Below are 12,590 nucleotides of genomic sequence, written 5' to 3'. Positions count from 1 at the left end.
GGTGGTCAGCTAGTCACAAACTGTATTATTGCTAATTTGCTCAAGGCAGAGTCTGCCAACAAAGAACAGTAAGCAACCCATCAGTCTGTCTATCTGAGGTGAATCACAGCTGCTCCAATTAGGATTCTGATCTGGTTCATATTTTATGGAGAAAATGTTTTCTGGTTTTCCATTTGATGTCCTTTGGCTGTTCTGCCAGGAACCATAATTTGCTGATGGACAGATCGATCACTTGTGCCATTTGTTATTCCCCGATGTGATGATTGCCTGATCGTAGTATCACGAGCGCGTCTGCTGTTGTGGATGGTTAAGCACGGCATCAATGTCGCAGCATAGCATTTTTTTATTTGTTTTTAATTTATTTAAATTCAATTCAAAAGGCCTTTACTCTATACGATAAAACATGATGTTATGCTTAATGGATGTGTTTTTTAAATGTGGTTTTGCCGTACTCAGCTATTCAAAATGCCGCACATGCTCACGCATACGCTACTTCCGCTACCAGGCAACCACTCAGATTGGTAAGTAACACTGTTAACTGTAACATTTAATACCTAGTGAGCTAGTTAGCTCAAGTAGCCATGTTGTTAGTGGTCCTATTAGCTGACTCTCCCCAGAGGCATAGAATTTATTGGCATTTAGTGGAGTCCCTGAGCAAAAATATAGAGGTGGAAATTAGCACAAGAGGTCCCTTGAAAAAGAATGAACACCAACAACATCAACAACAGCTAAATATCAAAATAGTACTTTGGATTATATTTTGGTCCTTTCAAGTATCCTAAGACGTCTGTTTCACAACTTATCATTGACGTCTGACAGCATATTATCATCAGCAAAGAAAATGTATCTACTCCTGACAGTCTACATCACAAGTGAACCGAATGATCTTGCTCCGCATTTGTACAAGATTTTAAAATAATGGATGTCAAATTATGGACAATTTTGTATTAGGCCTCCTCTTTTTTCATGGTTGTTCAATGGTCGCACTGTTTACTGCAACCTTTACTGATTACCTTGATATATCAAGGGTACTTGAGCGAAAGTTTCTTAAAGCGAAACTCTCGCCAAAAAGAAACCGAGGCTTTATTTGGGATTGAATATGAGTCAAACCTTCGTGTAAAAGCATAATTATGACGAAAGAGGCACTTTTAAGATTTACCGTAGTTTCGGTTTTGGGCACATTCATTTTGAACGGGAGAGCTAGGGGCATGACACGCTAGCATCAACATTTTTAGAACACTAAGAAGGCTCAAGGAGATGCAGCAGCTAACGTGAGTAGTTCAAAAACCTTCTTTTTCATAAACTCTGTGTACACAAACAATGTTCTCAATGCTCGTGTTCATGAGTAGAGACCCTGGTGATGCTACGAGCAAAGTTTCATGTTGTGTCGAGCCTTCTTAGTGTTCTAAAAATAGCGATTTTGATGCTAGCGTGTCATGCCCCTAGCTCTCCCGTTCAAAATTAATGTGCCCAAAACCGAAACTACGGTAAATCTTAAAAGTGCCTCTTTCATCCTAATTATGCTTTTACACGAAGGTTTGACTCATATTCAATCACAAATAAAGCCTTGGTTGCTTTTTGGCGAGAGTTTCGCTTTAATGTAAGGCAGACTGCACAAGAAAATCGAAGGTTAAACCCTAAAAGGAGAATGGTAAAAGAAACAACATGTATATATTCAGGTACAGAGCAGAGTTATGAGTCTGTCAACATTTTTGAAATGTGACTTTTCAATTATGTTAATTTAGACTCCACTCTGGCCAACTGGAGTTTTACAGGATGTAATGGAAGACATTAGCACACAATTATCTTTCAGTCTGCCAAGTTTTATGTCGCTGTCTGTATTACATGCCAACTTATACAATTAAAAAATGCGGAATAAAAAGAAGCATGTGACAGAGAAGAATACCAAAGAAAGTTTTCGCTCTCTAGGTTGAACATCGAACAAAGAAAGGCAGCTGGAAGAATTCTAATTCACATTCACCAGAGCTAATAAAAGTTCTCAAACAGACGAATTAAGAAAAAGGACACCAGGAAATTAAATGATAATGGACATGAAGTCTAACTGTGTCTAGCAAAGGAAATATGATTTGTTCTGCTAACCCTGCTCTGTTAGAATTTAGGAAGAGCCGACAGGCAGCACAGAGGAAGGCTGTCACACACACAGTGGAAACGTCTGACCTCTATTAACTGCACTGAGTACAATTGTAAATGCTAAAGGGCCTTAAATTGAAGGAGCCCATCTCAAATTTTAACCAGCTGTTTATTAGTATGAGTACACACATGGAACCAACAGGATCAAAAATAAATCCCACTGTTAGCTCCATAGTCATTACAAAAGAAAGCCAAGTAGGAAAAAAATCACATTTCACCTTCAGAAAGGGGAAGTGGGCCAACATTTTGGCCACCCTCTCAGCATTGTGTCCCTCATTGATGAAGTCCAACTCCAGCGGCATGTTCTTCTTTGCCTCCTCCACCAACCACATGAAGGCAAAGTCCGGGAAAAGCAAGTGGACCGTCTTCAACAACACCTTCAAATTACAAATTAAAATCAGCCTCAGTATCAAACACAGGCATGCACATACACAGAGTGGCTGACACATGCCAGTATGCATTAGGACAAGGACGGCTGATGAGATGTAAGGTCATTATCGGGTAAGTCAAGTCTGAGGCTGTTAAACAGCTCTATATACAGGTGATTAAAACAAATGATCAGTCATGTTGCATTTCTGGTATGTTGCTATCAGTAACACCAAGATGGATGTACTTCATCACATTAGGGGTGCCATGAATCTACTGAAGCGTACGATCCATCCACGGTTTAATGCGCACTTGTGGGTCATGGATTTTCAATTTTGCAGTTAAATTTTGCATTACTACTTTCCCATACACTTATCTCCAATGTGTCCTCGACAACCAAAGACTGACATTCATCAGTGGTCCTCGGACCTCAAAGTTACCAGGAACCCAAACACTGGCAGTAACTCAGTCTGTTGAAATTTGTCTTTGGAAACAGAGGCTGGCCTGTTCCAGCATGGACAGCCCCATCACTAACATCGCTCCCGTTAATTGCCTGTCTAAAGGTCCTGTGTGAGCATGTCTGTAAATAAAGTTAAAAAAAAAATCCCCTCTGGGATAAATAAAGTAGTTCTTCTTCACTTATTTCAAAACAGTTTACTAGACTCACCTCCATCACCACTATATCCTTGGAGCTCTGTCTCTGGACTTTGGGGTGCTGGACTTTGACAGCCACTGTCCTCCCATCATGCAACACTGCCTTGTGGACCTGGGCTAAGGAGGCTGCACCCCGAGGCTTCTCCTCAAAGGAGACAAATAACTCTGACAGCTGCAGGAGAGAGATACAGATAGAGAGAGAGAGCAGAGGGTAAACGATGGTAAACGAGGGATAGAGAATGATAAAGAAGACGGGAGGGAGAGGGGTGTGGAATTGAGAGTGGAAGAGAAGTGCAACCATCAATCTGATCCTCTCCATTAAACTGGCTATTATTAGATACTGTACAAATGAAGGAAGCTAAACAAATTTCAGACAGAGGGGTACATGGAGGTGTAAATGTGATTAATTCTTTCAATTTTTGCTCCTGGAAGTAGATTTATTACATCACGGCAACATCACCTGAAACAAGGTTAACTTCTTAACTTCTTCTCTTCTGACTGTCATTAGAAGGGTCAGTCACCCTAATAATGCTAATGATAATGAGCAAACTATGAGGTAGGCCTACCATATACTCTGCCCGGCCAAATGAAAAGTCAAATGACACAACATCTATTTCTTTCCAAAGTTGCATTAATTTGGTGATATTTCACCAAAATGCTGCATTGATGATGGGAGCATCGGCGGCTGCGTAAAGTCTTCTCCAGCACATCCCAAAGATTCTCAATGGGGTTAGGGTAACCACTTATCAGTGAGGCTAGTTGGAAATAAAGACTTAATTTGCTGGGGAAGCGTAAAGAATGGACTCTTGTGCAATGGAAAAGGTCATGTGGTTTGTTGAGTCCAGATTTACTCTGTTCCACAGTGATGGGTGCATCAGGGTAAGAAGAGGCAAGGCAAATGAAGCGATGCACCCATCACGCCTAGTGCCTACATTACAAGCCTGTGGGGGCAGTGTTATGTTCTGGGGTTGATTTAGTTGGTCAGGTCTGGGTTCAATAACATTATGTGCCCAAAAAATGAGTTCAGCTGACTACCTGAATTGACTAGGTTTTTCCATCAATGGATTTTATTTGTGAGTGTGGTGGCCAGTCCATGCGTGAATTTGAAGTCATGCTGCCAGAACCAGAGTCCAGACCCTAACCCTAACCCTAACCCTTAAGGCTGCAGAGTTCTACTGTTGATCTTTTATGATTTGATATCACTTAATGTTTAAGTGATCTCCGGTCACAATCATTCAGGACTTATTCCAATCGCATTTTTCCTCAGAGATCCTTCCAGGTTTTAATAATATTAGTTTGGATAGTTCTTACCCAATTTGAGTAGTTTCAGGAATCTCCTTAGTTGTTCTCTTTGCTTGATGCAGGCCAGTACTTTGACCCTTCTGAAACAGACTAACATCTTTTTTCACAACCACAGGATGTTGCCAGCTGAAACATATTAATTATTGCAGTAATTATCTAACAGAAGGCTTCTTACTTATTTGCTTAGTTAAATCCAGGTGATGATTTTTGAGTGGCCAGGCAGTGTACATTAACTGGTATTCATATACAGCACATTAACACAGCTCGACACAGGACTGGGACTGAACACAGCTTCTCAGACCGAAAAATGACAGTGTAAAGACAAGGGGATACAGTACAGGGGTGATTTACAGCAGCCCCCATCAGGACTTTGTCCTTAGGAACAAGAAGACAGGAGGTTGCAGAAGAGAGAGTTGGGCATTAGCAGCAGGCAAAAACAGTAAGTAAAGGTCAGTATAAAGCAATTATGATTGTATTTAAGTTTCTCTCTTTTACTGAACAAAATCAGAGGTTTAATATATCTGTTTAGTAAAAAAACAGGTGTAAAAACATCTACTTTCTTGACATTGTGTGAGTTTATTTTGTTAAGCCATTAAACTAAGTAGCAATTAGTTAATTTTTTGAATGCTATTTCAAAGAGCTACCATGATTTAGAGATGAAATTATTCATGAATTAATGTTCCATGATAACTTGAAAATGTTTTCTTAAAGGGAATTTCTGGCTATATCTTACAGACTGCCCCTTTAAGAAAACATTTTCAAGTTATTATGGAACATTAATTCATGAATAATTTCATCTCTAAATCATGGTAGCTCTTTGAAATAGGGACAAAGCTTTTACAACATATGAAGTAGAATGCACTTTTAAACCACTGGACTATGTTCTTCCTGCTTACGTTCTTACTTACAAGGCCCATCAGGCACTGGAATCATAAGGATGTCGCCCTGCCCTCACACTGCAGGCAGAAACCTAAAAGTAGTAGTACTGAGCTGAGGACTGCTCAGAATAACTAACTGCCATAAGACATGCTCTGAGTGTTTGTCATGGGACATTTTCCTCCACTGGTGTAAAGCTGTAGACTTCGAAGTCTGCATTCAGTTTTATGAAGACAATGTTATTCTGACGTATCTTATCATATCAAAAGGGGAAACAATGGGAAACGTTATAACTGGTAGGGGATAGACTAACGTCTCTTAAAAAATAAAAATTTCCAGTGGGGAAAGATGTTACTTGTTCAGTATGCATCATCCCTTGTTTCTGCTGTTTAGTAGATAACTTAGTAGCAAGTGGCAGTACCACAGGCTCAAGCGCTGGCCGTACTCTCACCCCCTAGAAACATGGTCTTTTTGAACTGGTTGTTTGAAGCTACATTTTCCCCCTATGCTCAGGTAAATTTCCTCTTTGTAATACAATTTCCAGTATCGTGAAAATGTCACTTGAAACAAGTTGGCTTGTGCTGTTTTCTAGTTGTTATAAAGAGTTATGACTGTAAGACATAATAACAGCCAAAATGGTGAATGTAGTTGTTTTTTGCAGTGTGACATCTCTGTTGAACAGCATGGTTAGGCTGCAGTCAGATAGTGCTAAACCATTTTTTGCACCAGCGTTGGAAGTAAAGACAATCTGAAAGATCCTCATGCGATCCTCAAAAAAGATCCTGTGTCCGGTGTTGATGTGTCATTAGCTAGACAACCATCCACCCAAACACTGCTGCAGATCAAGTACATCAACAACACTCTCTGATGGCAGTGTTCCCTCAGCAGGACAATGCACACTGCAACACTCCTCAGGGTTAGCCCAATAAGCATTTATGTTGTTTAAGTGGCATCCAAATTTTCCAGATATCGACCCCATCAAGAGCCAGAGGACTTGCTGCAACAAATCTTCAAGATTTGTGGACTTCTCACTGTAGATAAGACATGGTTCTGACCCATTTAGGGATGAAAAAAGGGCCTCTGGGGGTGCCCTGGGATGCATTGGTGTGGCATCCTTGGATCTGATTTCTTCCAGTACGTCCCGCTGATGCTTGATTGGATTTGATCTAGGGAATAAGTGAGTTCAGTCAATGCCTTGATCTCTTTTTCACATTTTTGGGCCATTTCTGAGCAGGTTTTGCAGCATGGCAGAGTGCCATCACCACTGCCATCATTGGGGGGGTGTACTTGGTATGGAACAGTGTTGGACAGCAGAATATTGCATTGTACCGAGATGAACAATGTTATTCATTTCACCAGTTAGCCCTTTCAATGATGTGGCTCATTATGCATACTTGTGTTTGAAGAGTTCAGTCTTCAGTAGGAACCATTGTTGGTTTGAGTCAAATCCTTGCAATGCTGGGCTGAAGTGCTGAGTCAAACCAAGCAGAGCCTCACCCGACAGATGTAAAGGAGTACATGCAGAGAGAACTGACACCTGTGTACTGAATTCATGTATCATGTTAACTGCAAGGAACACTTTATTGTATTCAATTTCACCAGACTGCATCACATTTAAAGTATTAATATGATAACAAAGAGGATAATTCTTCCTTTAAAAATAATTTTTACTCTCACTATTAACGGCATGGATCACAATACAATCTGCTGATAAGTAACAGTGTGCTTAAGACGGAAGTAATTACAGAAATGATACGCCTTTCCTTTTGTGCTGTATGGGTAATTTCCTTGGACAAAATATCTAAAAAAACAAAACAAATTAAATCGTAATTAACTGGGGAGTTGGGCAAAACCAACCCATGGCAGTGTGTGTAGGGAGAAAGAAACCCAGTACAGATAATGGGTTATGTCCGTCTTGGCACTGCCTGTACAGTCAGAGGCATATTTCTCATAATCTAAACATATGGAGACTGACACAGCTCCTGTAAAGATTCTGTGCAACCACTGCTCCCTCTTGATATGCTCTGCCCCCCCACAACTCTCTTATCACAGTGCTGAGCGTTTAGCACCCAGTGTGCCCTTTGAGCAGAGGTAGTCCCTCATTAGCTTCCACTCATCTCTGTGGACACACAGAACACACACACATAAATTAGTGTGTGGGTTTGAAGGTTAAATAGGCTTCCCAAGGGACCTGGAGTCATTAGAATAGACGTATTGTATGCTTTGGAACCTCAACGCTGCCCCGAGGCTTCGCTGGCTCACGGATACAAACCTGTTCATGGAACAAGAAAAAGGCAACATGCTGCGTAAAGAACACAGCTTCTACCCCCCCACACTGCATCACCTTAATGCACTTGAAGTATTTGGTGTCATTTTCAGCACTAATGATGCTGTGACAGGGCTTTCACCAGAGAGACCTTCACAGGGGGGGATGTGTCTTGCTAATTGTTAACCACTAATGCACTATACCTCCAGAGATGCCAGGAGAACATCAGGAAGATTGGAAACAAACCTGCACTATGTTGTAAGTCTATTAATCTGAAAAATCCACATGTAAGCACTACTATTTTAAGCACTTGTGTGCAGAACACAACGCCAGAGAGTCTCTCCATTACAAAGACAGAAAGTTGTGTAGTGTGGCTAAGACACTAATTAAGGAACTTCCTGTGCAAACTGTCACTCCGTCCACCATGCTCAAATTATGAGAATATAATCAATAATAATTCTAATTTCTTGTTCACTACAAACATCTGGCAGTTCAAATCGAAGATTCAGATTCAAAGACCTTTGGGGTAGGATTTTTAATTCCTAAATAAAAATAAAACTGTTGATCATACAATTCTATATTGTATCAATGTTGCACCTGGCTCAAGGAAGACCAAAAGAGGAAGACCCCACATGACTTTGTTTTACCCAACAATAATACATTAGATATCAGCGGTGGGTCCTGGACTCTGTACTCACAAGAAAATGACATGGCACAGTTCATATGAGTTGTTCTTGTGAAGGTCATCATCATCAGCTTCATTTAGTGAAGCACTCTCAAACTAACCATTTCATCATTGGAGAACTTTTTTATGTTCCTGTCTGCCATACTGGAAAGGATTTTGTTTTTACTCAGTTGGCAATAAATGGCTTTCAAACATTTGCTCCCATGAAATGACGCAGTTTCAATCTATTCTTCATAATTCAGGCCCCCTGGAATTGCAATATTCTCAATATTCAAAAGCTTGCTGTTTATGTTCAATATTTTCAATATTAATGCAAAAATAGTTGATATTTTCACCGGTCATCGCTGATATTGCTTTGTCCAGTTATGAGCATTTTGGACCCAATGACCACTTTCACTAAAACAACATGGTTGAGATGGTGAACATACAAAGGGTATGGCTGCCACATCAGAACAAGGCATTGTACTGGTACTGGTACTGGTACTGTACTGGTGCATTGACAGGGCTTGGTGATATGACCTTACAAAAACATAGTAATATTTTGAGGATATATCACAATACACAATATATACACAATACATACGACTCAATATTTTGTCCTTTCCTAAAACGCACATCATAAATGCTAGGATCAGACGGCAAAATGAAATATCACAATAACTTGACCAACTGACCAACAACCTCGATATTGATATTACAACAATGTGGGGATGACTATTGGTTCTTCCACAAAATATGAACACAATGATACAATGAGATGTTTAATAAATAATCATCAGTAATGTGGATATAATGACCAGGTGGCTAAAGGAACGTGTTAGAACAAGTTGACCAGTCGACATCACTTTACTGTAATGCAGCCTTTAAAACCAGGAAAAGACAACATGTATGCAATATCCTTACATAACGACATCAAAACCTAATACCATATATAGTCCCATATCAAAACACACGCTATGAAATTGCTATTTTGCCCAGCTGTACTTCACTCTTCTTATTTAGCATGCTCTGCCTGTGTTGGTTTTGGTTTGGAGAGAGACTGGACGTCTCCATTCATATTCATACTTCAAACTGTACCAAGGGGGGAATTCCCCTGTTGTTTGTACCTAGTGAAACATAAAGAGGCTAATTTGAACATGATGTTGGCCCATCAGGTAGAGGCTGAACATGAGCCCTGTAGAAGATGCCATCGGATGATGAATTATGCAAGCAGCACGGGATCCTGTGTGGGAACAGCTGAGCTATTCATTATGCAAATATGCTAAATGGAATGAAATTGTCTGCACCCACCGGTGTCTAGCCAGTATGACGATGAGTATCCATAGGGAACTGACATCCAGAGGGCCTACATGGGTTAAAGGAAACGTGTGATTTCTCAGGTGGGCCTGTCACTTTAAGCGACGGTGAGACATCTAAGAAATTAGATTAATACATTCAGGGCATTTAACAGACACTTTTTTCATTTACTTTTATTTATTGTAAGTTCATTTTTAGATAGTGTTGGAAAAAAAGAGGGTCCAAGCCACCAGTCCAACCTCTTTCTCATGTTTACAGTGTCCGCGGTTGTGGCTGAATCATCAGCGCTGTAGAATCTGGTTCAACAGCCGTAGCACCCAAACACTGCTGATGTTAATCTCAGCTGTGGAGTTAATAAACATGGTAATGTATGCGCGTGGGCCCCGCTCCCAGAGGGCATACCCGCAGTGACATACGTTCCCTGAAATGAGTTATGGCACAAATAAAATGGCCCCCGAGGCCTCACAGTTGGACGGCAGCACATCGGCGTCTGTGTCAGCATGGCAAGGTGGCCATCTTGGCTGCTGGCGGACAGCCACAGCCCCAGCTGGATGAAGACACATAAATCATTACAGCAGAGAGGAGAAAAAATTAGAGAGATTTCTTTAGTGAGAGTCTCCTCCATAAAAAGCTCTAACATCCCTGTCTTAATGTAAGAGGTCCAGGCGCTGGTAATCTGTGCTGTACATGCTCAAACAGTTTCATGTGTTTCTGATTCTTTCTTCTTCATTCCTCACTCGTTTAAATCACAAATACGGTTTTCAGCAACTAATCATTTCCAATCCCTTCCATTTTGCCATTTTACAAATGCTTTTAAACTACCGTCAACAAAACTCAGCACTCCCTGTACAAATGTTACAGATGATGGAATGACAGAATTATTGCCGTGGAGATGTACATTACACAGAATACAGGTACAAAAACAGGCATTTCCATCCTGTATTCACACACTAATGGCTTGTTTGCTTGCTTTTGCCCTGCCTTGATTTGTTTGTGATGGAACCCTCTCCATAAAACACCTCTGTGACTGCACCAGTCTAACCACTCTACTCTCAACTCACTTCATGAGACTCGTTACGTATTATGATGCTGATTGTGATTGTAGTAGCCACAGCAGCAGCAGAAGAAGTAGTACTAGCAGTCGTACTAGTATTGATAGTAGTAGTAATAGTTACAGTAACTGTAATAGTAGTAGTAGTAACAGTAGTGGTGTGACTCCTCTTTACCCTGGTTATAAAGCACAGTACAGGCTGTACTTGCTGTGTGTCACAGTGTCTTTATGGCATATGAATCTGTCTAGATTAATATACAGAAGTGGAGGCCGTGCTGGTTTGAGACTCTTCACTTCAGACGCAGCCACTTCAAAAAATGCCTGAGAAAAGTGTGTTTGGGGCAAAACAGTTGTTGTCCAACTGGGCGATTAAGTGTAATTAATGGAAAAGGCGCAGTGCCTTCATTGTTTCAACTCCTAAAAGCTGAGCTAATTCATCTATCCCAAAAATACAAATAAAACCAGCTAGTATTTTAAACAGGATGATGCAGTCTAAACCGTGTGTTACAAAACATAACACCGTCAGCTGAGAGGTTCCAAGTCATTTTTTTATGTTTTGGCGAGACAAGTGTGGGTTTGAGAATGTACTGCGTCTTCCCGAATGTTCACAGATGTCCCTACGATCACGCTCACCCTGCCTTGACAAGACCCCGAGTACCCATGATGCACTTATGCTTCCTTTTGTTATGCCTCAGCACCAACTAAATGCGATATTCGGCCTGGAAACAGATTCTGTTTGGTAAAACGACATATTGCACAAGCTGTCCTTTCAGCAGTTTCACTGTGGAGGGGAAATGACAGCCAGGGCGAAGGCACGGCTCTCCAAATCCATGCACAGTGGGAATGCATATGTCACTACAAATGGTGCTGAAAACAGCACGGCACCGCACGCTCCTCTCTACTCACTACTTGTGTGTGAGATCTGTTCACACACACACACACGAGAATGCATACACGTGTTAAAAATAAAGCATGTGTAGTTGAACGGAAATGATGCTGTAGCTGCTCCCCTGACTCCAGAGCAGCCTGGCACTGCTCATCAGTGTCACTTCTTCTCCTGCCACTCCAAAAGGGATGTGGGCTGATTCATTCTGCTGCCGTCTTTGTAGGCAGAGACGCTATATTACCATCTTTTCAGGGATAATGATGTGCCACACACATACAGGAAGAAATCAAACTGAATGCGCACCTTAATTTTTAAAACACGAGTAAGAAAGAAGAGAAAATTCTTTAGTAGTGGCTTTGAATTACAGGGGAGCGACTGGAGTTGACTGTGATTGCAGCTCATATTCATCTTATTAGTACATCCCACTCATTTATGCTTTCCATCACTTTTCTCTAATAACTTTTGAAGTGTGTCACATTTCTGTATGTTTTTTCTCCTATCCTAACAATGCTCCCCATCAGTTACATTGTTGACAAAGCTTATGTTGACAATACTGCGTGCTGCATGTTAGCAAAAGATGCTGCTGGTATTTTTCCCTTCAAAACAAAATTATCTAACCATCTTCCTTTAAAATCACAGCTTAAAAATCACAGTAGATAAACAAAAAGTCAAAAATAACATTTAAAAAAAAAAAATCAATATTCCAGAGCCCACTTATGAGAGCTTTTAATGTAAATTTTCATGAATGTCAATCATATCCCAGTGGAGGAAATGTTGTCCTAGTTTTCCCTCTGATCTTTCTGGATTTCCTGAAATCAACCTGTGACTACTGGGTACTGTAGCTACAAGTAAGCTCTGCTAGCGGAGTCTGCTCGGAGTGCTGCCAGTGAGCAGCATGCCATCGCCAGAGGAGAAGGTTTTCAGGTCAAAGGCCATAATGGGCACCAGAACCAGACTCAGCAGCCTCTATGGACATCATGACAGAGGTGGACACCTAAGAGGATGATGACCGAGGAGGCTTAGAAGAGAAAAAGAGACAGTGACCGAGCAAGCAGCA

At 40.9% G+C, this 12,590-nt stretch overlaps 1 protein-coding gene across 2 annotated transcripts in view; it reads right to left on the bottom strand.

Annotated features, from left to right (window-relative positions):
- adck1 (aarF domain containing kinase 1) overlaps window positions 1–12,590 on the bottom strand; it is a 63,374-nt gene that overhangs the window by 23,835 nt on the left and 26,949 nt on the right. For both annotated transcript variants that reach the window (XM_030392243.1, XM_030392242.1), the window contains exons 5-6: window positions 3,185–3,343; window positions 2,370–2,528 (exon numbers count right to left, since the gene is read on the bottom strand). In XM_030392243.1, the coding sequence (XP_030248103.1) occupies window positions 2,370–2,528; window positions 3,185–3,343 (318 nt within the window). The remainder of the gene's footprint in view (window positions 1–2,369; window positions 2,529–3,184; window positions 3,344–12,590) is intronic.

This window comes from Sparus aurata, chromosome 16 (genome assembly GCF_900880675.1).
Source record: "Sparus aurata chromosome 16, fSpaAur1.1, whole genome shotgun sequence".
Classification (NCBI taxonomy): Eukaryota; Metazoa; Chordata; class Actinopteri; order Spariformes; family Sparidae; genus Sparus; species Sparus aurata.
The sequence above is the reverse complement of the archived record's forward strand: the minus strand, read 5'-3'. Positions and strand labels throughout refer to the sequence as shown.